The 27,693-nt window shown below is 34.2% G+C and overlaps 1 protein-coding gene across 4 annotated transcripts in view; it reads left to right on the top strand.

The window, feature by feature from the left end:
* Nucleotides 1–27,693, top strand: part of CADPS2 (calcium dependent secretion activator 2) — a 270,492-nt gene that overhangs the window by 191,680 nt on the left and 51,119 nt on the right. For 2 of the 4 annotated variants that reach the window (XM_057378511.1, XM_057378502.1), the window contains exons 14-19: nucleotides 2,313–2,414; nucleotides 4,893–4,956; nucleotides 6,986–7,109; nucleotides 9,612–9,632; nucleotides 20,512–20,615; nucleotides 24,217–24,373. In XM_057378511.1, the coding sequence (XP_057234494.1) occupies nucleotides 2,313–2,414; nucleotides 4,893–4,956; nucleotides 6,986–7,109; nucleotides 9,612–9,632; nucleotides 20,512–20,615; nucleotides 24,217–24,373 (572 nt within the window). The remainder of the gene's footprint in view (nucleotides 1–2,312; nucleotides 2,415–4,892; nucleotides 4,957–6,985; nucleotides 7,110–9,611; nucleotides 9,633–20,511; nucleotides 20,616–24,216; nucleotides 24,374–27,693) is intronic. The other 2 variants (XM_057378528.1, XM_057378520.1) reach the window with 1 other exon arrangement.

The following is a 27,693-nucleotide window of genomic DNA, read 5'->3' as shown; positions in this document are numbered from 1 at the left end:
TTCTTGTAAGAGAGATCCCAGGCTGCAAGAACAAAGCTTAGTAGTGGTTTTGAATTCAAAAAAGCCAAATCCAAACCACAGAACATTTGAGATCATAGGAAAGACACATTTGTTGTTGCTTTTAGTTGCAAAATAGTTCTTGCATATTTTATAGGTGACCTAAACCTTTGAAAACTAAAGTCTGGTTTTCTTGGCAGGTGAGGTAATTCATAAATAAAAATAACCAGCTCCAAACAGTGCTATTTATTTTATTCAGTTTTTAAAGTAATTAAAAACTARTATCTAAAAGATTAAATAAGTAGGAATTTTGAAGCTATTTATCTATCTTTTCTATTTTAGCTCATCTCTGAGTCAGACTCCTTTCTTCCATGGATTCTTTTTTTTATCAGTAGCAGATACATATTCCCTGAAGTTGAAAAAATATCACCAGCACAATATATCTCAGAATTGTTTCAAAATTGCATTTTTATATTCTCCTTGTTGCAAAAAAGTCTGCAACAAGTAGAAACAAAATTGAGATTCAGACTTCCTAAAGTATATTTTCAAGAGATGAGTTTTTCAGTCCTATAGATAGTAGATTTCTAACACCCTTTTGTGTACTCCTTCTTGTGGGACACCTGCTTCTATGCCAACATGTATCTAGCAGTTCTGAAAATTTTAGTTGTTGTCAACAAGGTTCCTCMTGACAACAAACTTAGTGAAGTGACAGGTCGCGGGTACGTAGTGATCCCAGCCTTAGTGCAGGTTGACAGATATGACATCCTACTGGCTCACCTTTTTCACTTACTGTTATCTGGACCCCTAGGTCTTTTCTGACATATATATGACATGCCTCAGCGAGGCTTAATATGACAGAACTATTTACTTTATCAGTCCAGAGTGCAATCTCTCTTGACAATGAAATCAGACAGTGCAATTTACTTAAATTTGAGCTCATTCCATCTGTCAGAAGGCTGAGGTAAAGTATCCTGGCATCTATCAAAAGAGAGAAGATAAGKTTTTTGCTCTTTCACATCAAATTTATACAATGGTATATTGATGTGCCTGACTACTCCTATGCCCACCATATCTGATTTTTTATTGTTGTCTTCACAATAATTTAAGGAACTCAGGCATTCTTTCCACCTTGACTTGACAGGTCACAAATRTAAGTGATTTAAAGGGTGAGAGAGTTGTTTATGTCATGATCAGGTAATGACTTATCCCTCCTAGATCTAAGTATGGTGCAGAAGGTTAAAGTAACAATTTAGGAGAAAGATGTTCAGAGAATCCTAGAACAAATCTTGGAACATTCAGAATGTTCCAAGAAAGTCTTTCTTCATGTCATTTTACTACGATTTTCTCAGTTCTARAAACATTGAGATCATTTTGGGGGCTCTGGAGAAGATACAGGGCAGATCCACACATAGTGTCTGGTTCAGAAACTCAGGTGAGAAGCAGTAGCTGATTTGTTACCTTGGAGCTGGAAGTTAAGTAGCRGGAAATTTTCAGGCATTTCTTTTTAATGTACACTGTGGGGAAGTTGTGACTGCATGGCAAAAATAATATTTGGGAACTGTATTTGAATGTTTTTTACTTTTGTCATCATTTTAATATAAATACATTAGTAACATCCTTAGGCTAAGACTTTGGACTAAGTGTATGCTTATCATAGAAGTCTATTTTTAATTATTGTGACTTAAATTTGATGTTTAAAAAAATAGCAGTGCTTTAGTTTTTTAAAGACTATTTTTTTTGCATCTTTAATGCTGTGCCTATAAGGAATTCTTGATTACATGATGCTGTTTGTCATTATAGGATGGGGAATCAAACTGTCCTCATTATGCAGGATTCCTAGGTTTTGCCTGCTGTGGCTTTTCTCACTGCAGTTTCCATCCCACCTGTATTTTGAAATCATTTCTATCCATACTGTGCTTCAGGAAAATAAATAGACAATTAAGGGAGTTGAAATTAAAAATTATTTGAGTAGACCTCTCTACTATGAAGATAGTACTAATTTTCTTGAGAAAAGATATTGTTTACCTTTTGGAAGGATTTGGGAGAGTTRTATGCTAGCTTGTGTTCATATTGAGATCACATAGAAACTTAGGACTCCAATTGAAAAGTTCAGCTCAAAAGTTTAGTTCCTTGCCCAGCTGCAGCCTGTTCTTTAGCTATATTCAAAAATAATCGTTTATCTTTCATGACAATGAGAAAAGGGAAAAGGGGAGTTAATATGTATGTTAAATGAAAACTTTAGAAATAAAGATCATTGTCTAAAGAGGAATCATCATGCAGAGATATTGATAGTTATGAAATATTTAATATTACAGGCCTGATGGAATTGGAACAGTATCTGTTGAAGAGAAAGAAAGGTTTGAGGAAATTAAGGACAGACTTTCCTCCCTTTTGGAAAACCAAATAAGCCATTTCAGGTGAGCATATAATTTATTCAATGAGTGCTAATTTTTTTTCTGGAAGAATTTTCTCATAGTATTTATTTTGGTCTTGAACAAGGGGAGTGAAAATTAAATAGTCTACCTGCAAAGGAATTTTCAATACTGAAAATATAGAATAATTTATTTACACAAGTGCTTGTACTTAAAATTTATTTGTGTAATATGTGAGTTGTATTTTTCTATGCTAAAAAAGATTGTGCAAGAATATAGGCCTTGGTTTTGTTGATTTTTTAAAAATTCAAGCTATGTATTACTCTAACCAAGAAAATTATGTGAATGAAAGTGACTGAGCCATAATTATTTCTAGATTACTATGGATCCATAAAATCATATGAATAGAGAACATCTTTGATAGATGGCAGCTAAAACTTTTCTTGATAGGTAATGTAATTTTCCTGGTTTCATGGTATACTTATCTTTCCTAAATAAGCTAAGGGCCATCAAGCTCAATAGAGAGTTTATCATATTAAGGACTGTCAATACGAGTAGAAGATGTTTAGAGAGAAGTACAGAAACAGGGAAAATGTGTTCTGTATTTATATATGTATTTATACTTTGTAAAGTAACACCAAATCTGTTTCTTTGTCACACTAAGCTAACCTGTCTGCCACTATTCTGTCAATCTAATCCTTTATGATTATTACTATGGAGCACCTCTTCTGCTCTGCACCTCTCAAACCATGTCCTCTTCACATCTGAGACCAAATCAGAATAACATCTTTTTTTTTGTGGGTCTTAAATTAGCTGTTTAAGGAAGCAATTCAAACCTGTGCCTCAAAATATTGTCATTTTACCTTATCCTAATGAGACATCAGTCAAGTGTATATGTCTAGAGTTGAAATCTTGAATTTGCAGCTCCTCTAATCTCACAACATTTTGTAAACACACTGATCATTATAATTAGGGGATCAGTGGTACAGACATTCAAGGATCATCAGCACTTTTCCCTGTAATATGTTGGTACTTCTCTAAGCTTTGCCTTCTCCCCGTGGCTTAGCTTTGTGTGCTCTGGTCAGCTGTCATGGGCAGTYTAACTGAAGAGTGCATGTCACTTCCTGCCTTTTCAGAGCAGCACTGAACGTTTGCTGTGTCCTTCTCAGTCACTAGGTCACACATCCATCTGGAAAAGACACTCTCCCTTGCCTGCCAACTGACCCACAGCTTCCAGTTTTAATATTCCCCTATGGCCCTTTTAATTTTCATTTTCACTGCTATCAGCCTGGTTCCATTATGATTAAGATGCAGTCAGCCCATCCCATGCTAGTGGCTGTCATCTAAAGTAGTTCTTAAGGTACTTACACCTTTCCTCTCTGTCACCTCATCTACCCACTGAGACTTCAGCTCTCTGCCTGCCTCTCAAGCATCAAATGTGGAAGAGACAGTATTTCTGAGAAAGCTATCATGAAGGTCTCGGACTTTAACCTCTTGCCTGGCTGTGTGAATTTTTTCTCTGGACTCTTTCTGGAGATAAAAGCAAATACTGGAATTCTTGCTGCAGGAAATCCTGTATTGACCTAATTTATAAGACTTTATTTTGGCTGACCAAAATGTAGATGTAAAATTCACTGGTCTGGATCCTTTTATCAGTAGAAAAGATTTGACTAGTGGAAAATATTAGCACAGGAGGCTACCATTCTCAGTGAGTAATAATAAGAAAAAATAATCTCAGCAAAGTAAAAAATCCTTTTTCCAATTGGGTATATCTCAGTGAGATTTTATAGACAGGATTAAGAGAGGTTACAGTTGCCTGAGCACTATAGTCTCATTGACCTGCTATATTGCATCATTCAGTAGACAAAAATAAAAAACAAAGCTATAAACACAATCACTTTTGATTTACATTATTTTMAAAGTTGTATGGTTTAAGTTGTAGATTATGAAATTCAAGGTAAGTGCTTTTCCTAGGTATTTTTAATGTTATAGGAAAAATATGGAATGCCTGCCAGCATTTATATGTCTAGAAATTAAAATATCTGACATTTTATCCTTGTCTTAATCCAATTTTAAAATAAAATACAATATACAGAATGCTACTTTGCAGCTCCAGTAGCTGTCATGGCTACATGAGAAATAGTACCTCTTTACATGAATATGAYGATTAAACTCATCAGAGACCTTTAAATATCCATCATAGTTGATAAATTGGAAGTGATGTTTTCTGCCATTGAGGTTTTTTCCTGCACTGAGGTTTTTTCCTGCATTGAGGTCTGAAATGCTGGTAGGCTGATACTGCTGTGATATATGTGTACTCCATGGTAGACTACTGAAGAGGCTTTTTGCTTTTATTAGTACTTCGGGTATGGGAGTCTTCTGCTAACATAATTTAATGCAGTTGTATAAGATATATCTTAAAGCAAATTCATAAAGCAGCTTTTATAATTCTGGTAATTTTATATTCCTTTTTTTGTTCCCCTACTATTTAATTTTTTTTCTTTTTTTTTTTTACTTTTTAAGATACTGTTTCCCTTTTGGACGTCCTGAAGGAGCTTTAAAAGCCACACTTTCATTACTTGAAAGGGTAAGTTTGAGAACATATTTTAAATTCTGCATGATTATTGAACCTGCATTTTTCTTTCACTTTCAGGCTGCTGAAAGCAGACTCATGTCTTCTCAGGTGTTTTATTACTGGTTTCAACTGCTCACTGGAAAGCTGGTTGGTTTTTTTCTTTTCCTCGTACTCTTCCACAGAGTATTTACTGGACTCTCACTTCAAGCCACTGACTTCTAGTCAGTGACTCTTTCCATTCTAATTTAACACTTACCCAGTATTACCCCAAAAGTAGTACAAGTCTTCTCTACTTTCCTCCTCTTTATGCCTTCTATGCTGTTCTATTGTCTGTGCTAATATGCAATACTAAAAAACTTCTATATAATTCCAATAATATTCCATAAATGCATAATCTGAGTCAATTCAAGAAGCGAAAGCTATACTCAGCAAATCTGACATGGGCCACTATAAATGCAAACTCCCACCCAGCAAATCCTCTTGTGTTGATTGGAAAGGAGAATACCTCATAATGATAAAAGCATCTCAGTCAACTCTGTGGGAAGAGGACTTTAAATTCCAGCAGAGATTCCAAAGGGATTGTATCAGCAGGTGTCTGATGAACGTATGAATTCTAAAAAAGCTTAAATCTTAGACTGTGTTACTTTCCCAAAATCTGAGAAGTTTGGTCCCAGCAAATATTAGTTCTGCACTGCAGAACAATTCATGGATAGAGATTCTGTCTTAGAAAACCTCTATCATGTTCAGAAAACACATAGGGAGTCTGAGTATATATGTTTTATTTCACTTACAACCTCAGTGACTGTAGTGCTGTGTAGGTTCCTCTGTGCTTTCTGAAACATCCATTTCCTCTCCCCATTCCTGCTGTTAAATAGCAATGGTGCTCTATCTGCACCATCATTGGGAATAAATGTGCTTTCCTACATCTGTGGATGCAGAATGGGTTAGAACCCATGTATTTTACTTTACCTGACTTTGAAAATTTTTGTTAAAAATGAGGCCCAGAACAAAAGGTTCTGAATATGATCTATTCACTTGTTGATAAACCAGATGTTACAATTTTTTTAAAAAGCAAGTTAACACAAGTAGATAGGCCATATTTGTGGGAAAGTATTGTAGAAGTCTACTTTGCAGCAATGTCTTTTTAATAGCTTCTCTATTGCTGAACCTGCTTCTTTTCTACCACATCCTTTGCCAGACTATATCTCTTGCTCCCTCCTTATAACAGTAACTTTTAGATACATGAGTGTAACTTGTAGGGGATCCACTTGAGAAGCATTTCTTAAAGGTTGTGAGTCGTGAAATTTTATTATTTACATCAAAATGTGATTAAAACATATTGAGTTTTGTTTACACCTTCCTGTGGAAAGTTAATGGAGTACAGAATTAATATTAAATGCAAGTGAATTATTAACTTTTTTTTTTAATATAGCAATCCAGCGTATATAATTCTACATTCATGTAAAGATATATAGATTCTTGGTYTACCTCACTTGCAATAGGTGAAATAACAACTCACATGTTTTGAAAACCTTCATATGGTCTGTTCTGCTACTTGTTCATAATAACATATTCTGCGTGAAGTTCAGTGTTTTCCCTGCCTACATAGACATTTTTTTCACAGCAAGGATATGTTGAATTTGAGTAACTTTATCCTGTTGAAGAGTCCATGGGTAGCAACGGTGGAAGCTTTTCCACAGATGAGAACCAAGCAAATTTCCCCAGCCACAGCTTTAGTGGTARCCATGATCCAGCCCATCCACGGAATGCTCTTGTTTTACTGGTCTTGATGTYACCTGAAGATTGATTGGCCTGCTGCAAGATGACAAACAGTGAGGATAAATACAGTATAAACAGTCAATCCAGGGTGGAAGAGTAATCTTCAAATATGAATATCCAGCTCCACCAGCTGAAGTACTTCCTTTTTGACTTCTGCCTTTAATTGTTATCAGATCTGTAGTAACGTTAGGATACTTTTATCCTTTTCCTGTGGGGTTTGGGTAATGATTGTAATGAAGTGGTATAATTGTCTCTGACACAGGTTTTAATGAAAGATATTGCCACTCCCATACCAGCAGAAGAGGTGAAGAAAGTGGTTAGAAAATGTCTGGAGAAGGCTGCCTTGATCAATTACACTCGACTTACAGAATATGCCAAAATAGAAGGTTAGTACAGCAATCAGCTGCCAAAGTGGCTGTAAAAGCCAACAATGCCTATTAACTGCATATTCCATGAGCAGCCTTTTCCCTTTCCAGAACAAACCCCTTCCACAGCAAGGGGAAATGTCTCATTAAAATCTCAGCTGGTGAACTGTGGAGCTTTTTCCTATTCATTGCTTTAATATGCCTCCTGGGACTCTGTTTGAATGAAAGACTAGGACTTCCTAATTTAAGTTGCCCTTTGTTCTTACTTTTGAGTTCTTCATATATCTAAGAGGTTGTTTATGGGTTATTTTTTATTTCTCTAACTATTTCTAGTGATTAAACTACCCTCAGGAAATTCTTTCCTTAACAGCAGTGTCACTGCCTTAAAATTTGAAAACTCTGTATAGATTCTTTTCTGAAGTATTTATAAGGCGGACAACTAGATAAATGCTATTTATTTTTGCTGCCATGTTGTCAGATGTATATTAATAATCTGATGATTAAAACCTTAMTTACACCTGAATGAATAATGTAATGAGACAAAATACAAGGTTTGAAGGTAATCAGAAGAGTTTCTAGAAGTTTGTTATGTTCTATAAAGTAAAATGAAATTAACTAAATTTTTTCTAAAAAAAGGCCAGGATGCACAATGTCATTTTACTATTTCTAAACCTTATGCAGAACARAAAGGAAGTCCTAATAGTCAAATGCCTTGTCAAGACAGACTTTTATTCTCCATAAAGTACAAAAAGCTTGAGATACTCCTGTCCAGATATATTCAGGATTACAGATTCGTATGCAATGGATTTTTGGAGCTAATTACAGGAAAATATTGAAGGATGAATTATGTTTTTTAAAAATATACATTTTATGCATATTATTTTTTAAATGWCATGTATTTCTAGCAGTAGATCACAAGAAACAGAGTTAGCATAAGAGCAAAATGAAGAAGCCTCATGTATTTAGCAATATTGTAAAGCCAAATTCTCCCCATTTTTATTTCTGCTCAAATTCTCTGAAAAATATGAGTTAACCGATCTGACAAGTGATTAACAAAAGACCCATCTCATCACTATAGCAACCAGTATTATATCATGGAAGTAACAACATGAAACCATCCTAGTAACCAGTTTATCGTAATTAATTATGATATCATGTTGCGTTAAAGAAAAAAAAGATTAATATTAAATCTATCCTGGAAAAATGAAGAGAAAAAACCCTGTTTTCCTTAGTTTTTATCCTTCTGCATTCATGAAGGGAAATTTAATGTTCAGAATTAACGTCTTATCAAAGCTCTTGAAAAGATGAGTATAGAAATAGAAACATTTTTACAATAATGCAAAAGCTTGCAAAAGATCTAAACTCACTGACAATAAAATGGATTTGAAAAGTTTTTYTGCATTTACATGCAAAAGTTTATTTACATTTTGTTAATGTAAATACATCCTTTCCCAAAATTTTTTACTATATCCTAGAGAATTGTGGGACTTCCACTGAAAATAGCAAAGTTTGCACTTTCAAATATTCACAGTTAACACTGAGTAAGCTGAAACAGCCACCTGAGACTGGTGCCCATATTTGACTTGCAGATTTCTTTTGGGATTTATTGCCTTTCGGTAGGAACATAACTAGATTTAATTAAGTAGGTTTATACTCATGTAGTTGTAAACTTATAGCACAAGAGATCATTGCATATATAATGAGAAATAGGTGAAGTATATTTCTGAGAATAAAGTACTGTTTGAAAGTGACATGCGCCAGCATCATAACATCAGACAATTTAATGGACTGCATTTCAGTAGCAATGAGACCTGTACTGGTCTCTTTTGATGCTCAGGTCATTGCAAACATCCTACTTTTGTACCAATGTGAATGTAATATTTTTCAGCAATAGGTTCCATTCTGCTTCATAAGGTTTATAGGAGCATTATCATATCTGTGCACTGAAAATACATTCTTCTCTTGGAAATAATTCATGTTAGTGTTTGCATTAAATGCTTGCTCCTCAAATTGCATATAGAAAACATATAGTCCTTATCTTTATAATATTACTGATGCCTTCAAATGTGGTTGTCATACATTTTGGAGATTTTTGTCCTTTGAACATTTCTTCAGTGAACAATGTATCATTCAGTCAAAATGCAAGATAATATCGGCTATAGACCAATAGCAATATCCAAAAGTAGAGATACAAAGAAGGTTCTAATACAAATCATATTCTCATATTCTTACTTTATTGCATTCTTTTAATCTTATATGTGTTTCTAAATTCTCAGGCGCAATGTGGATGCAAGCTCAGTGCCTGGGCCTGAAATAAAGACTATAGGATTAGTAAATGCAAACGTATTACTTGAAAACATATACCATTTCTCCCTCACATGACAAAACCCATACTTATGTGATATAATTATGGTCTGAAGATGATTTTAAATCCTTATGTGTTACTTATTCTTCCCTAATTAAATTATATTAGTTTTATTTCTTTAATGATGTTTTTCTTTCCCTATTTTTTTTTTTATTTAGCAACAGCGGAAAAGGACTCAGGTGATTACGATTTGTGTGCATGTCTGCATGTATTACAGATGTAGTGTGTTGTGTCTGTTTTATKATTTACTCTTTTTCTTGATTTGAACAATACCAAGATGCTGACCAGAACATTTGTGAATAGCAAAATTAATTTYGGTATAGTATAGTCCATGTATTTACACTGATGCTTAACTATGATATGGCTGTTTATTAGCAGTTTAGATAACTTTCTCTTTCAGAATATGATAAAATTGTGGTTTCTGTGAAAGGGGTTTAACTGATRCAGAAAAGTTTGATTTTGTTAAATTCAAAATCAGTTTGTGTATTTAGAGCAATGTAATTTCATAGTCTTTTGCAGAAATTGTATCTGTTTCATAACAGGAATGCTCAATTTATTAATGAAGCTCTTGCTAGGAGAACTAATCTTGTAAAACTGATTTTACATTTCTCTGATATGGCTTTGTGATATGTTTCTTTTTCTATTTATAGCTGATGGTTACAAGGATAGTAATTCTTTGTGTTCCTGATTTCATGAAGTKGATACAGTGTATATTCCCCAATAGTACAGGGCAGGGGTTTTGAGTCCTTCTATCCCAATATTTAAAAACCATCATACAAAGAGCACAGCTGAAGCAGTTTTTGCAGCTGAGTATCACTGGCTGCATGGAAGAATGAGTGGTTTTGCATATATATACATTGTGGAATAGAGCTGTGCACTGCTTTGTCTTACCTGCTGTACATACCCAAAGGAAGATTGATTGTGGTGCTTGGTGAGGTTTCACAAGTAATACATATAACCACAGTTATAGGAAGGGCTTTGAGGTGGTAGGACTCTTGAGATGAATTTTCCATCTGGGAGAACAGGCTGGCATGATGACTACAAATGTTGYATGAATATAGTCCAAAAAGGAGCTCCTTGCCAATGAGAGGGTTGAAAATCACTAGAATATTATTAAAACTAATTTTTTTAACATCTGTGTTTGTAACAGAAGAGCAAAAAAATTCCACAGCTTTCCAAGGCTTCCACTATTTCTTGTTTGAAAGTTTAAATGCCCAGGTAATAGGAGATCTATTTGGAATTTTTAAAAGGGGAGCAGGCAATGTTCTAGTGGTATGGATATTCATGCCACAGTCTGCTAGGATGAGCTGATGGGAGCTCACATTGCTCAGATGATCTGCTGACCCCTCTGATCAACAGAGGGAGGTTCCTTAAGCAGGGGACTCAGAGACCTCTGAGGGTCCTCCAACAATTTCTGTGTGAAAGGATCTATCTCACACCATCAAGTACAAAACACCCTCAAGACAATTTCCCTTCCAGGAAAGATACCTAGAGCTAGACAGCACAATATTCCATTTAATACTTTTATGCCTGTAGGTATTAAAGAAAATATCACCTCAAATTAGAAATTCAAAAACAATTAATTGAAAAGAATTCATGAAATATGAAATGAGAAAATGTTAAAAATTGTTTCCTTTGATCTTTGCACTCTAAAACCTGCCTATGCATTTTTATACTATGTGTACACTTTTACACGATGTGTATCCCCTCAAATCCAAATCTTCCTTGTGCCACACCTTTGCTATTCTCAGTTTTTCTCAGGCTCTTTATGTCAGAAACCCAGACCAATAAGCTTGACAATACAGTTACAGGCACAGAGAAAAGAAAAAAAAAAAAAAAACAAAAACCAAAAAACAAACAAACAAAAAATGACTGTACCTGATTTTAGTTATTTTACATTAGGTTTATGCATGCTTTGAAAGAAACCATTGCCCTTCTTAAGGCAAGATGGCAAATCTGTCCCTTAAGTGACCTGCCAAATAACTAGATTAGAGAATGGATGAGAGGAAAGGCTATCATACACAGTGAGTAAATGGAAATTCACTGTGTGAGTTAGCTGAAGCTAGAGGTTTATAGGCTGTGTTTATAATTTTGTTGCTTAATTAAATACTGGTTCTGACTAAAAATGCAACTGAAAATAATCAGAAACTCAGAAAAAATGATTTTATTAAAAGGAGTAGAAAGAATGTGTCCACTGGAATTTTGTGTACCATTGAACACATTTCTCTGATGCAAAAGATAAAGCCACTGAGAGAAATCCCAATAAAATTACATTTTTGCCTGGCTAACTGATACCAGTCTTGTTCCTGTTGGTGTCTCTAGCTGGACTCCTACAGATTTCATAATGAACTTGATGTACAATATGCTTAGCTGTAGTACTATATATTGTATTTTTGTGGAAAATAGGGAAAAACTATTTACCCTTTAACTTGTGCACTGAATACTGCATAATGAATCTTGAATTACAGGAGTGTCCTTGTGAGGTAATAGAGAGGTGAATATGCAGATTCTTTTTGTTGTGAGAATCCTTTCTCAGCAGTGTGGTTGCCAGGTTCCCAGGTCTATTCCCCAAGTGCTCTCATTTTCACAATTGAAACAAGACTCTGAATGTGTTCCCAAAGATAGTGGTTACTTTCTTAATAGCAAATATGGTGGTATAAGCAGCTCTTCCATCAACAGTATTTGTTTACAGTCAGGATGAAGTTTTCCTTATCATTCCCCCGTTGTTCTACTGTTATAAGTATAGAACAGATTTTTTWAAAAAAAATTACATTTGCCATGTCAATTATACAGGGTTCAGCATGTCATTCCTTATTGCATGTACAGCCGAATTTCTCATGGAGTAGCTAATCTGCTCAGTCAGTGTAATTACCATTATGAAGAGAATAGCAGGAAACCTACTATTATAATTTTGAACTATATCTAAGAACTTTAATATAATCCCTTGTAGTTTGCAGCAAGATTTATAATTTGTCAAGGATATGAATCACAACATTAATATATGAAAACCTCTTTTTAAGTGTGACCCATTTCATTTCATCATATGCTGCCTTTGAGACTTTGCTACCAGAAAGCACTTTTTAAATCRTTTTGTGCATGGTGGATATTCCTGTCTTATTCAGTATTTAACTTACATTAACCCTTCCCATAAGTGATTTTGAGCATAAATGGACCTGCTGGATTCTGAGGCCAGAGACAAACAGCATTCTTCATATGCATTTTTGCATACTTCCAGTGAAGAGTTATAGAAATTTGCATGGCTCTCTTACCTGTTTTCTCTCCTTCAAAAAAGATGGCCTTCCTTATACAGACTTCTTATTTTTTATTCATATTTTATACATATCCATACACATACCAAGTAATAAAATGCATTATTTATYCCTTCTCAGAAATTAATGGTTTTCCCTGTTTAAATTTATTTGAAATCTGAATGGCTGAGGACTAATTAACTTTGCTATTTCTGCTTTTATTGGCTGAGAAAAGACAGAAATTTAGACATAAATGCATTTTTCAGCACAGGAACATTACCTTGCTATGCACATATAAAAAGATGGGTTAGGGATTAAAATGGTAAATGGCTGTAAAGCAAACAGGGCAGTATTTGTCATTGTCCACGGATATTAATTTCCAAGGAAATAAATAGATTGTAAAGATTTGAATTATTAAGCAGTTTTCTTTTGACTCATTCTTTTTAAAAGACTGTAGTAACTCAGTATGCTGGGCTCCTTCTGCCAAACAGTTTGAATAAAAGGAATGAGAATGAATTCCATTAAAATTGGAGCAAATAGTTACTGGGTAGTGTACAATTGCTCAAAGATATATCAGCTGTCATCCCAATATTTGTTTCTATCAGAAAGATTTCCAAAGGCTGAATAAATGTTAACTCCATATAAGAGAAGGTCAGGAGGAGCTCAACAGTTTGCTGGGTTTTAAGATATCGGTCACTAACATACTCATTACATATAAGTTTCTAAAGGAAGGGTATGTAAATGCCCTCAAGGCTCAGAAGGATCTGTCTATCTCAAAAAGAACACTACAAACATTATTGAAGCTGAGAAGGCAAGTGGAGAGAGTCATTGTACCTGGAGAGGACTTGATTAAAGCTCTCCATGCATGTTCATTTCACCGAACAAACAAAAGTGAGTTGCACAGCAGCACAGCACCTTCTTGGTCTCTGTTGTGCAACAGAAAAATGGAAATGAGGATACAGGCAACATCCCTGATTTCAGTTTTGGAGCAGATGTCTGTGAAAGAATCCCTGGATTGTTAGGTCCACATCCTGATACCCTTTTGTAAACATACCTACATCCTCCTTTAGCAGTAGGGCTGAGTCAGTCTTTGTCACTGTGCTTCCCTTTTCAGTCCCCTGCTTCACCAATGTGAAGGTCATTTCAAGTCCTGTTTGCTATACAGTAGTATCATCATGTTACAGTAAAATTGGTTCCCAAATTTTAGCATGCTAGTCTTGTCCTGTATCAAATGAGGGAAGGATAGTTCCATCTTTCATTTCATCATCTCCAGTTCCTCCATGCCCTATGATGCATTTTTAGACAGGACTTTTATACTCGTGCAACCTAGGCTTTGATCATGTTGTCTCAGAGCAACCTCCTGTTCTTCATTTTTATCTTTTCAGGAGCCTTTCTCCATTAAAGTTTGAATTCAACTTTCTTGAACTTTGGTGACAAGAACTGTACAAGGTCATCCCCATGAGGTGCCTTGCCCAATACAAGCAGTATTGTTATACCAGAAACATTTTGTCTAATATATTCAAGGAACATAAGTTTTGATGTCTGTACCATGCTTGTTTCACACAAGCCTTCTGTGAAAAGTTAATTCAACTCAGTCTTCACAGTTTTGATCATTTTGAGCTCACATATTCCCAGTTTATAGGAAATGTTTATTGTTCTTCATGAGTCAAAATACATTGCCCCTTCTTAAAGTATTTTAATATGTTTTTCTTTAACTCTTTAAGGTATTTTAATATGTTTCTCCCATTCTTTGGAATTATCCAATTTTTGTTACTGTATCTATTGCCCAAACTTTTTAATATTGTCATTGTGCTTCTAATATTTATTCTAATGTCYCTGGTGAAAATATTAAGGAAGCTAAAATGAATCTTCAAGGACTCTCTCAAGAATCCTTTTTTTACTCTTTCTTAGCATTGCCTATTGCCTTTCACTTGAGGCATCTTTATCCCACACAGTTTCTTTCTTAATCCTCATTTTCTTCAGCTTAACTGATAGTTTTCCCATGAGAAACTGTATTGAATGATTTATTGAAGTCAGAATAGATGAGATCTACTGAATTTSTTTTATACAAAATATCCTATCTAGAAAAGCTGCTGCACGTCTAGTTCAACCTACTGTTGCAAATCTGTGTTACATTTTCTTCTATTTTCTGTTCACTTTATGTCCTCAATAAGTAATTTCTTCAAATTTTGTTTCAGTTAATAATTTTCAACATCTCTTTTCCCTTCTTGCCTGTCAGCATTAGGTTTCTTGTGGTCATTTTTCACTAAGTCTGTAAAATTTGGTCTTAAAATCATTCAGTCTTTTTAAAAATACTTCTAAATTAGTCTGCATTTTCAAATGCCAGTTTTCCTCTCCATCTAATATGTGAGTTATTCAGGTCTCTTTATTCATGAAGCCTTGCAGTTTGTCATGTTTGTTATCTCTGAGTTTTATTCCACAGTATCAGGAAGTGCTGAGAACATTAGTTCTTTCCCCCTTTGAAGCAAAATTTGAAGTGAGCAGAAGGAAAATACCAACTGCTTGGCTGTGTTGCCAAAATCAGAATATGAAGAATCATATATTGAGTACTTTTATGATCAGCTGAAAGACATTAGGTTTTTCTTCTGCTTTTACCTTTTCAATTTTGTTATTTCTGTGCTTTTCCATGAGCCAAGATTCCCTTTTTTTTAAAAAAAAAAGAACAACAAAACAAAACAAACAAAAAGAAAAAAAATCCACAAAACAAAACCAAAAACCTGTGATTGTTTCATGAAGGTAATTCCATTGAATACTGTGATAAATTTTAAAAACCTGAAAATACTGTAGTGTGACTGACTTTATAAAATGGTAGGTTGTAGACTAGGAGATATGAACTCTAACTTTCTACAGATCTCACAATCTCTCTGTACTTAGCTGATAATGGTAATTAATTCACTTTTTTCCCCCTAGAATTTAAAATGCTATTGAAACCATAGAAAGCAATTATGGAAAGACTGATTTGAACTTCCTAATTAAAGCTAAATTCCACTATTCATAGAAGGCTAGATTTTCTTTCTTTTTCTTTATCAGACAAATATAGAACATCCTTCCAGATCTACTGCCTTACTTTTTCATCCAGAATTAGTTCTGTGAGAAGTTGCACAATTCAGCACAGTCAATTCTAAATTATCTGTGGGTAGATTATACCAGTTTTGATTTAACTCTTCAGAGTTAGTTCAGGTTTAGTATCATACTAGCTTCAGTTCAGTAATGTTTGTACTACTTCTAATACAAGTCCAAAAGCAATCATGCAGTTTCCCGTGTTAAAAAGACCAAATGAATGGGTCCTGCTGGACCAGAGTTGGATCCATAAAGCTGAAATTATGATGTGTCTGTGTTATCAATTACATTATGTCCTGCTTTACTGTAAGCCCACTGAGGCTGCGAGCTTGGGGGCCTCTCAGCATACTTGCCTTTTTCCAATAGCTCCAGCTGGAGACAGGTTGGCTTTCCTGAGTGTCTTGTTCTGGACATGCTTGTTTGAAGAAAAGGGGGAAGGATGAAATACAAGGCAGGGGAAGCAAATAAGGGATATATGCTGTGTCACTGGGGGGAGACTGGCAGGGCAGAGATAGGAGTCTCCTAGTCTCTCTGTATTCATAACCAAGAAAAAAATACATCTTTTAATCAGCAGATTCCTGTACTCAGCAAATGTCAATAAGAAATTAATCACACATGTTTAACTGTTYACATGCTGGGGAAAAAATGAAAGAGGCAAACTGTGCATTTGTCTTCAAGGATAAACTCTCTTGTGAAAAGCAAGCTTAAGTTAGGTTTTAGACACATTATTATGTTTTAGACATTCCGGCTGTCTCAGGAAAGGACTAGGCAGAGGTTCCCTGACCTGCGTGACACAGGAGGTGAGACTGGATGATCTGACAGTCCTCTGTGGCCTGAGGCTCTATTGGTTCATGAAGCAGTCACTTTTTCATTTCAGTAGCGGTKCACTCAGTTAACTTAGCTCATTTAACAATATTTTCTCAGTACCTATGTGACTCACTGGTAATGCATACTTGAGAAAGCATCCATTATTTGCAAAGCCTGGTTTGCTTTTTCATTTTGGCAGAACATGAAGCTGAAAACAGATGATTGATGGCTTTTTCTGTTTATTTTCTAAAAGATGTCAAGCAGCATATTTACTGACTCGACTCCTGCTGCAACTTGTTAGTTTGAGCAATGTAAACACATCTTAACAACCTTTAGTAATTGTGGGAAGAAAGACATCATGAATATAATGAAAACTGACAGCAYTGGTTTCCATTCCTGTAATTCTTTTATGCTTACAAAGAAAAGCACAGTATTTTGCTCAGGTGTTTTGGATAAAAATTTATRCACTACCTGCTTAGAAATAAAAATTTTAAAACATTTTGAAATAAAAAAGTTATTATTTTATTCTTCATCTCTGAAATCACTTCATAGCCCCTTGTGTGTATACATATGTAAATGTATTCCCTAGAATTTGCAGTGAAAAGGGTTAAGTTACAGAGAAAAATGGCTAGCTTATGTGGTAAGTTACAGGTGGAAAAGGAAGCTTTAAATGAAGCTTAAGTGAAATGTAGGAAAGTCTCTATCACACAAAAGAAATTGTATGTACTGATTTATTCTGTGAATAAGTAAACAAAAAGAAATTAGAGAAATTTGTCCAAGGATGCCAGCTGAGCACAATTCTCTGCCACCTTTTCTTATGAACAAATCTATAGGAAAATAATGATATTAAAAATACTGTGAAAAACCAGAAACATAAAGAGTCATTTGCATGTTTTAATTGTGTAATAAATAGTTTCCATGTAAGCTAGTAAATAGTATGGTAATTTTCATGAAAACATGAAATTGGAATTTATTCAGACTAATATGTCCCACGTTTTAGTCATTCCTGTCGTGAAGCATCATTTGGAAACCTGCCATACTCAACTTAAAGGTGTATTTACAGTTTTCATACTCTTTTTTCTCCTAAACATTATAATCCTATTGACAAAACTGTTCCTGAACATTAGTCCCATAATGACTGAAAACWTCACAATGTCTAGTTTAAATCATTTATCATGACTGATTTGTTCTTATGCCAGTATCATCCCTGATCATAGGTAGGCCTCTCCTTAACTCTTCCCACTTTGGAAACATTTTGTTCCCCCTTTGCCTGCATGGAATCATTTCTGATCCCCTCTTTCATCCTTCATTTTATTAGGCTTATGATGCATTTCAAACAAACACAGCAAAAACAGTCCATTCCTTTCCATTTCTGACCAAAATCCATCCCTTCAGCACAGATGACCAGAACTGCATTTCCTTAATGACTTGTTCAATGTAATTGGTACTTGTCTGAGACCATATTTCTCTTCATCATGATCTTATCACAGTGGTGGATGATCTCACAGTTGGGTAATAAATATCTTTTCTCCTGCTCTCCCTGGTGATAATAATATCTATTCAATAGCCGTTTTTAGGCCATCTTGAGCTAATTGCAGGTGTGGAATAAGTGCATTTATTCCAATGCAAAAATGAGATTCAATATAATTATTAGAATTACATGCTTAATAATTTACAGGAGCCCTTCTAGGATATAATTTTTGAATGGTTTACAGCTTATTTAGTTTCATTAGGATTGTATGCAATTATGAATGCAATTATTTTGTTTCCTTGCTTAGTGGTAAGGTAATGAAGATCAAGCTGAATTTGTAATAAAATGWGTTGTTTATGCTGAAATCAGATGTTCCAGTCATGCTCTGTATTAATATCACTGGTTTATTCCTAAGACTCATTAACACCCGTGACACTGCTAGTGATGTATATCATCTGTAGGAATTGTACTTGCTGTGTGCTCAAGGAGGGGAGGACACTGACCACTGGAAGAAAGAGCAATTTCAGGCCAGGATAAGTGTAAAAACCACTGGTTTARTCTGGATCCAATAGTATTCTTTGTAATGGAACCTTAATAATAGGCACTTGGCCAGTCCTTTCTATATGGTTGTTGTTAAATTCATGTAATCATTCTGCAGTATAAAAATAGTAAATGCAATACAGTTCAGTATTGATAACAGTGATCTTGGCATTATGAATGTAGTTTTGTGTCATGCTGTGTGCTTTGTGCTTGACTTGTGTTCCTATACTTGCTGTTTCTTGAGTTAAATTCTAGTTTGGGGAACAAAAATTATTTCAACATCTGGTTATGTAGTCTCTTCTAATTAGATTTTWAAAAAATCTTTGTAATTACTTCAATAACTAATTTGCCTGATTAGTTTTTGCATGAAAACAATGTTTTTAGTGACTTTGAAGTAGATGTTTGCTGGAGATTCCAATCCAGTGTTTCTTCAAAAAATTGCATCAAAGCTATATATCTCATCACTGTAACATGTATTAGTGTYAGTGCTTGAGAACTGGACAAAGTCACTTGCTTTTAAAATGTCTGGAAAGTTGCTTTGACTTGCTAGAAATGTTAAGTGTTAAAATATTTATTGCATGCAGATTGATATTCTTACTGTCACCAAAGAGATCATGTAAATTGTTTCATTAATCTGTTAATGTTCTATGTCATGATGAATGCAAAGTGGGAAAGAAATGTCAGCAGATTTTTCTGCATATGAAGATGTGTATTCACGTGATTTGCTATCCATGTGATCCATGAACATGCACAAAAAATGAGAAAACAGAATTTCTGGAGCCCTCACTGACTTCGTGTTACCAGCTTTATTAACTCATTGCAAACCTGGTTAATGGGACAGTGGTTTATATCTGATTATATTGTACTTCATTTCCATCATCCCATAATTTATGCTTAGCAACAAGAGCTTTGTTAAGTAAACAAGCTCTAATAGATAATAGAAGTTATCCCTAATTATGCAAATTATGTAGTTGAACAAATTACTTTTACTGATTAAAAGATATTTATAAAAAAATCTGTTGGGTTCTTCCCTTATCTCCCATGTCTCTTTCTAGAATCTAGTACTATGTTGTTTGGGTTTTTTTTTATTGCACGCTAATCATTTTTTAATTTTCCTGTAAGTATTTTAGCTATATTTGGTATACCTTTGTTGTTTGCTTTCTTTTTTATGTCTRCTGGGTAGGATGAGAGAGCCTCATGTCATTTGTAACTTTTACATTTGTGCTTCTTTTAGGTGGAACTTTTAGTAGGGTTGTGTTAATTCTATTTTTAAGATTCTTTTTTCATAATGCTCCTTTTCACTATGGTACTTAAAAGAATGCAGATTCACCATTACTGATGAACAGCAGGTAGAAAAATAGAATAATTATTAATTAGAAATTAGTTGTATGAATCATTGTGGTTCGCACTTTTCTTATTTTTAAATATGCCTAAAATGGAATGTCTTATTTTAATGAAACACTTGGAATTTTTGATTGTTGAAAAAGGCATCAATTTTGCAGATGACAGTAATGAATCATCTGGTGAGAATGACATTGTAATGACAATAACAAAAAAGTCTCTTCTATCTGCTGTCTTTGTATATATGGCCTTGGAGAGAAAAAGAACTTCTTTATTGCAAAAGTTGAGCATCTAATACACTGATGCACCTGTTATTTCTCACATGTTCAATAGATAACGCTTGCAATGATCAGTGATGCTTTTGTGAATTAAATATTTTCTGGTTTTAGTGATCTGGCATTCAGCTCAGTTTATGTGTATTAAATGATTATGATTAACACCTGAAATTTCTTAAACTTTAGAAATTTGCCGGGTTGCTCCATACCCATTAATTTCTGACATAATTTTCTCTTATTATAAATCATATTTGTAACTAAAMCAATTTTGGTTTACATTTTATAATTCGTATAGAGACCATGAATCAAGCAACACCTGCTAGAAAACTGGAAGAGGTTCTTCATCTTGCAGAACTCTGCATCGAAGTATTGCAGCAAAATGAAGAGCATCATTCAGAGGTGAGACTGTAATTGCATTTGCTGTACAGAATGGTTTGTTCCTAGATTTTCTCTCCCCTGATGTGAAGCAAGTCTGTCAAGAAACATTTTAGCTTTACTTTCTGACATATGTTTAAGGCAGTTCACATTTACAGAGGAATAAGAGAATTGAAGTTTATTAAAGGTGAAGTGAAATAAAACTCTACTTGAATTCRCTTGAATGAACTGTAGGTTTAGAAATGAAAATTAAAGAGCATGAAAAAGAGAAAGCATCTTTGTGCTGGAGGTGGTGAAATGGTATGGAAAACATTCATAGCCTTATACAGTTGTTCCTTCCAACTTTTCACCTCTCGTTCAAAATAGAAAGAAAATATAACTGAATGCTATTTTTCATTATGCTGTATAAATCTAGATTATAGGTACAAAAATAATGATAGTTATAATAACCTCATTCTCATTGCTCTTCTGTTGATTCAAAAACTGTGCTTTTAAACTTGTGTTTTTAAAAGTGGCATTGTAAGGTAGAAGAAATTAAACAGAACAATTTTATGTTTCTGACTTTCACATCTTTTTCTTCTACAGAAACCTTAAGAGCTAGAATTCTAGCACCTCCTATATCAAGGAATTACGAAAATTAACTTGGCCAGATACACTTGTGTATATTATTTAAATTTAGTTAATAAATACAGTTTTCTAAGGTTCAGGAAATTGTTTTGAAAATGTTCTCCAAAAATTCAATAAATATTTTTTTTTGAAAATAGGCAAAGGAAAAAACATTATTAAGTATGTATAGTTATAAAATATGATTATTCAAAACATCTGGTTTTATATCACACTACAGAATCTGGGTTTTAGCTTACATCTGTCATGTGTGAACTTGTTATAGACGTTTTATCTTATACTGAAGAAACAGCTGTTTTGATGATTCGAAATTAATTCCCTGGAGGTACTGTTCTACGCACTGTTGCCACTGTGTTACACTGTAATGATTACTTAATAAAATGTATATATTGTGGTCTTTGTCTTTTGAGGACCTGCATGACTGTAAGAGTATTAGACTTCTGTGCAGAAGAACACAGAAATAAAAYCCAGATCAAATCATACATATGACTAAAAATCTCTGGTCAAAAATTGCTTTCTATACTAGATGTGTTTTTCAGAAGGCTAAATATATTGCATGTGCCTTAAGAAAAATTTATTCAGCAGAAGTTTGTAATCTAATCTATGGCACCTTGAGAAGAATAAAGATAATGCTAAGATTATTTTCCCCTTCCTTATAGTACTTGTAATTTTACTTCCCTTCCATGTAATAAGTTTTCAATTTCACTGAAATTTATGGAGCATACAGAATTTCAATATTCAAATATATCGGAGAAAAAGATCACAAAATTATACATTCCCTACTCAAAACTAAGTATAGTGACTTCACATCATAATGTTTTGCAAATGTTCAGTGTTTGATGTTACAGTTGATGAAAAGGATCAGTAACCTGTAAAATATGATATCACATTTTTTAATACTAGATTTGTTTTCTTTTTTTTTTAATTCATAACATTTACAAATTTCGGGGATTCCCAAAGGGAAGAGAGGTATGTGATTCCTGATGAACTAAGCATTATTTTTCCTCTGCTTACAGCATGGAACTGTGCATTGAACATGTAGCATAAACTGTTTTATGATTTCTGGTGTTGTAAAGCCACATTTGTATGTCTTTCTAAAATCTAAGAACTCCATTCTTCCTTCAATCCAGTCAATGTTTTTGTTATCCTAGAATGTGTGTCACCAATTGCTAATTGCTTTTAGCCTATTATTATCCATAACAACCATGCTGTTACATTTAGCTGTAACTTTTTTTTTCTATTCTTCTTTCTTGCTGCCTAAGTAATAATGCATAGCTCTTGAGAGAGAATACTTTCTCTCTGGGTTCAAAGTGTCGTTTACAAAGGGGAAGAAAATGAAGAGAAAATGTTCATTTTCTAATTTTGGTTATGCTGTGTGTTAAAATTTTGGCAATATTTTCAGAAAAGGGTTTTGCTTACTTGGAAGGGTCATCTGCCTGTGCCTATATACATTTCTTTTTTCATACCATTATTTTCTATTAAGGAGTCTGTTCCTTTAATGARCTATTTAAACAGGGTTTATTAACAAGAAACTTTTTCCAGTTTGATGAAAMAGACATTTCAAACTCTTGTCAAAGTTTTTGAAGCCTTCTCTGTCCTCCTCATTATGGTGCCAGTTGTGATCCTTCAGTCCTGACACTGCAACACACGAAGTACTTTTCAGTAATAGCAGAGGATGCTCAGCATTTCTTTAAAACCTTCTACCAATTCATCCATTTGCCCCATGTCAGAAAGAACTACAGGCAGTCATCAGAAAGTCCACAATACAAAAACACATTTTAGGCCACTTTACAGAAGTTGTCTTTTTTTATCCCACACCTTTCAGACCTGAGTACATAATTCTACACTTCCCAGGGCCTGCATTTCAGAAATGAACACAAAGATTTCTGTGAATTTATTTGAAGTAGTGGGGACTCAGCTCTTGTGTAGATCAAGCTACCTATGTTCCATGCTGGCAACTCAAAAATATTCTGTATTATATATTCAAAATAAGTGGCATGAGTCTGAAAGCAATGACATTTTCCTATGTAGCATGCGTAGATATTTCTCACTGTCAGATATTTTTATAAACTCTGAGCAAAACACTCCCAGCAGTATTTGATATTCATCCTATTTCGTAAACTCACTTCACCTTCATCTTTAACTCCAGGATCATAGAGCTCCCCCTGATCCAATGCTCAGTTCCAGCACTGAGCTTTAAAAGCCTGGATTTATGAGGTCTTTATCAGATCTTCTACCTTTCAAGTAGAAAGGAACAATAATTATATGTATTTAATGAAGAGCTGACTTTACTTGCTGACAATATTTTTCACAGATTCCTCCTCTACTTTAAGGCTAAGATTATCTAAGAATACATATTTTTGCCAGAGAAAACTGTTCCAACATATTAAGTTACTGAAAATGAGTACAGACATTAGTGAAATTCTGAAGATGTATTTATAGCATTTTCAGAAGGAAGGCTGGATGCCTTCCTCAGAAGAAGCCAAAATCTTTGAGGCAAAAATAGGAATTAAAATCACTCTCTAGCTGTTAAAAAACCTCCTCAGACTTCAAGGCATAACATTTTATACTAAAACCATCTTTTCTGATTACGAAATGAATTCAAAATGTATTCATAAGGACTTAATTTAAAAATTAATTCATCTGCTTTAGAATTTAATGAAATCAAAGAAGCATATCCAATAATTTTTTCAAGGATGAGGCCTTCATGCTTTTCTTTGCTCTCTGGCAAAAAGTTGCAGGTGTTTATACTCCTTTTTTATTTTTTTGGTATGATGTTTTTGTACTGACTAAATCGTCTTTCACAGAATAATATGTTTGATTTCTTACATTTTTTGATGCAAGGTTTTAGAAAATATTTTTACATTTTTCACTTGGCCCATTCTTCCTCCCCGAATGAGACAGAACATGACACGACACACCCAGATGTATTCTGCCATAGATAGAACACATCTCTCTGCTTTGACTCGTGTTTAGTAATTCTGTTTTGTCATGTTTGCAGGCATTTGCTTGGTGGCCAGAATTGTTGGCTGAGCATGCAGAGAAGTTTTTGTCTCTGTATTCTGTTGATATGGATTCAGCGCTTGAGTCACAGCCTCAGGACTCCTGGGACAGCTTCCCACTTTTCCAGCTGCTGAATAATGCCCTCAGAAATGACAGTAAGATCTTATTTTTTTCATGTATTGCTTGCATAAGATTTCTTAATGTAGCCACACCTTATAAATGTTTTCCTAAATGATGTAATGCTCAAAATAAAACTGACTATGCCTGTTTTTATGATACACACCATGGTGCTCCATTTCCTGCAAGTTGAGTAGTTTCTTTCTATCCTTGCACCATATTAGTCCTTATTCTGGCAATGCCAGAATACCAATTAACCATTTGGTATTCACAAATTATTCCATTCTGGATCAATTATGTACCAGTATATAAGAGGTATTGAGAGTTCTCATTTAATCCATACTGCGTAAATAAAGTCATTTATATTTCCTTCTATGCTTTCTAAACTACTTTCAGGCTAGTTGTGTCTATAAAGGTAGAGTATGCTTAGCATGAATGGAATAAAATACACATAACAAATGTTCTGTTTGGATCCTTTGTTGGGTGAACTACAATTTCAGAAACTATTAAAATTGCCATATTGCAACTCAGAAGGTTGCCAAAAAGGGTGCAGGAATTCTTCCATCTTAGTGCAGATCTCAGAAGAGCTGGACTCCTGAAAGGTGGATTGTGCACTATTTTAAGTGGGTCTGATCATCTAAAAAGAACCTGAAGCCTATATTCAGATGTGATGTTCAGCCTGTTTTCATACCATCTTATGTTTGCAGTTTAGGAACTACATCTCTAGTTGTGATGTTACATGCACCTAAAATAATTCCTTGGTTTCTGAAAACTGTGTAGGTATTTTACATTAGTCTTACAAGAAGGATTTGTGACACTATATTTAACTTCATGGTTGTGTCATTTGTGTTCCTTTGAGCTTTGGTTCCAACCAAAGGGAAAGAGAGAAGTGTTAGAAACAAACAAGAGATGTCCTCATATGCAAGACTTTGCTGATAGGCTACTGATTTTTCTTTCTTGAAATGATTAAATGGATAACAATGATAAATTACTGGAATAGGCTTACGAAAGACATTTTATGAAAACTTAAATGTTAAAGCAATGATTACAAATATTGTAAAATTTTAACTGAAAGATAAGAAACAACTGTTATATGAAATATCACACCTGTATACCAATTTCAGTAATTCCCTAATGGTAATAGATATCATAAATGACAGTTTCTGGCAAATGAAAGCCATCTGGAAAGTTATACACTTTTTCTTTTCCCAGAACTACTGGAAAGCAACCATGGAAATTAGTCACCTGTTAATCAGTGGACATGTTAGCAAGTGGCAAGTGACCATTCTACCAAGAACTAATTCCCAAGTGGAACATACCTCAGTGCTTAATTAACAGCCTTTTCACCTTGTAACTGTATTATAAGCATTAGCAAGAGCTTCCATGCATATGTAATCAATTTTACAGTCTTCCAAGGTAAAATAAATAATTCTGACTTTAAGTGAAAATCTTTCCCTGAAAACTATCACCTTTATGAAGATATATTTAGAAAAAAAAATCTAAAAAGGGGAAAACTGGAATGTGGTCTCATGAGGATAAAAAGGCTAGTGTTAATAATTAACAAGGAGAGTGAAGTGGAGTAAATTAGCCATAATAGAGCCCACAGTGACTGGCAAAGTCACCTCTCATTATCAAAAAACTCATTAGGAAATGAAGAGGTGGAAATCCCACTGGGTTATTCTCACTCTCTGGCTATATCAGAGATTACTTTTCAGAGTTCTTTCAAATGAAGAACTGTTAGGTCACCATATTGCATATTAGGTTAATCTTCACTGAAATTTGGAGGACTGACACCTGCATCTTATTCTATCTCAAGACCATTAAATGAGCTCTAAATCTTTGGTGCATGAATCAGTTTTCACATAAACCTGACATGAGAGAACTCCTAACAATAAAGAAATAATCTTACATTTTCAGCATTAAACTTACATGTAAAACTATTTTTATAACTGTCACTAAAATATATTAGAAAATCTCTGAGATAATGAAAATTYATATTCATGGCTATTCAAATAATAGTGAGTGTGCTATGTTACATAGTGTAGAAGACAATGTACAAGATTSAAGGCAAATAGTTCAAAGACAATATTCAATTAACAGTGCATTTTCCAATATGGTGTATAATTTTTCATGAAGAGGGAGGAGGATGGGGAACTTTCCTGACTGAAAGTTCTCATTTGTTTCATGAAGGAAAGGTGTCACCTTAAGATTCTCCATTTTTTTCTGACCTTATTCCACAAGGAAGAGTACATCAGTGGTTGCAATCCCATCTAATCTAACTGAAGAACTACTTTTAAAAATGGAGGGAGGAGGATGATCTTCCCATCTTGTAAAATATTTCAGCTTTTCTCATGATACCTAACTACAAAAAATTATTTAAAAACTACATTTACTAATAATGATGAATAGATTGTAGATAAATTTGTTGTGATTTTTCAAAATGTCAGTATTTGAAAAAAAATTGTAGCTGCTTTTATAAAACATGTTCTAATGATCTCCAGAGTTGATACTGTTCATGCAGAATTGACTCTGTAAAACTGTGCAGATTGTATGGTGTTAACAGTACTCCATATCTCTATGATAGCATAATTATTTTTTCCAGAATTAGATATTGATAGAGAGAAAAAGAACATYGTTTTCCCAGGATTATGTCTTATTTTCTGTAATGACCATGTTGCTTCTTGTCCACAGAGCCTATAAATTATGTTGTGGATGGGCCTGCATTAAAGGGCAATTTGCTTTCTGTAGTTGTTTAATTATTCAGATTAATCTGGTGCCAAAAGACATATATGTATTAATTCTTCTTCATTTAACATGGTGTGAGAGATATCTKTAGTGGCATATGTCTAGTTAGATAAGTGTCTATATATTTAGCTTAATTTAGAGGTTCTCCAACTCTAAATTCAGTATTCTGGTCCTTTTCTTGCCAAGTGTTCTCTCCAAGTGTCACTGACACTTTGTACTGTGCTGTTGCTCAGCATTATTGCATTGCTAAGTTAGCACAAACCAGTCAAAACTAGGAGTATTATAAAGTTAACTCATAATCTTCATTCTCCATCAAGTATTACTCACAGGAATGTCTATGTACCTGCTCTAACTCTGCCATAGTCTGCTCTAACCTGCAGACAGTCTGAGGAAGCTGATTTAGAAAAAACATGTTGARTGTTAGCCTTTTGAAAGCCATTGCCTTAATTATATTTATTGACTTCAAACAGGACTTCTCTGGTACCATTTTTCCACTACTGCTGTTGCTAGTAGTGGAGTGGCAAACAYCACCAAAGACAGAATCATCACCTTCCTGCTTTGTGTATACTACTGTGTACCAGTTTTGTCCTGGAATTTATGTATAMCATTGTAC

This window comes from Malurus melanocephalus, unplaced genomic scaffold (assembly GCF_030028575.1).
Source record: "Malurus melanocephalus ecotype Western Australia unplaced genomic scaffold, MMel_1.1 scaffold_11, whole genome shotgun sequence".
Taxonomy (NCBI): Eukaryota; Metazoa; Chordata; class Aves; order Passeriformes; family Maluridae; genus Malurus; species Malurus melanocephalus.
This window is presented reverse-complemented; position numbering and strand designations above follow the sequence as displayed.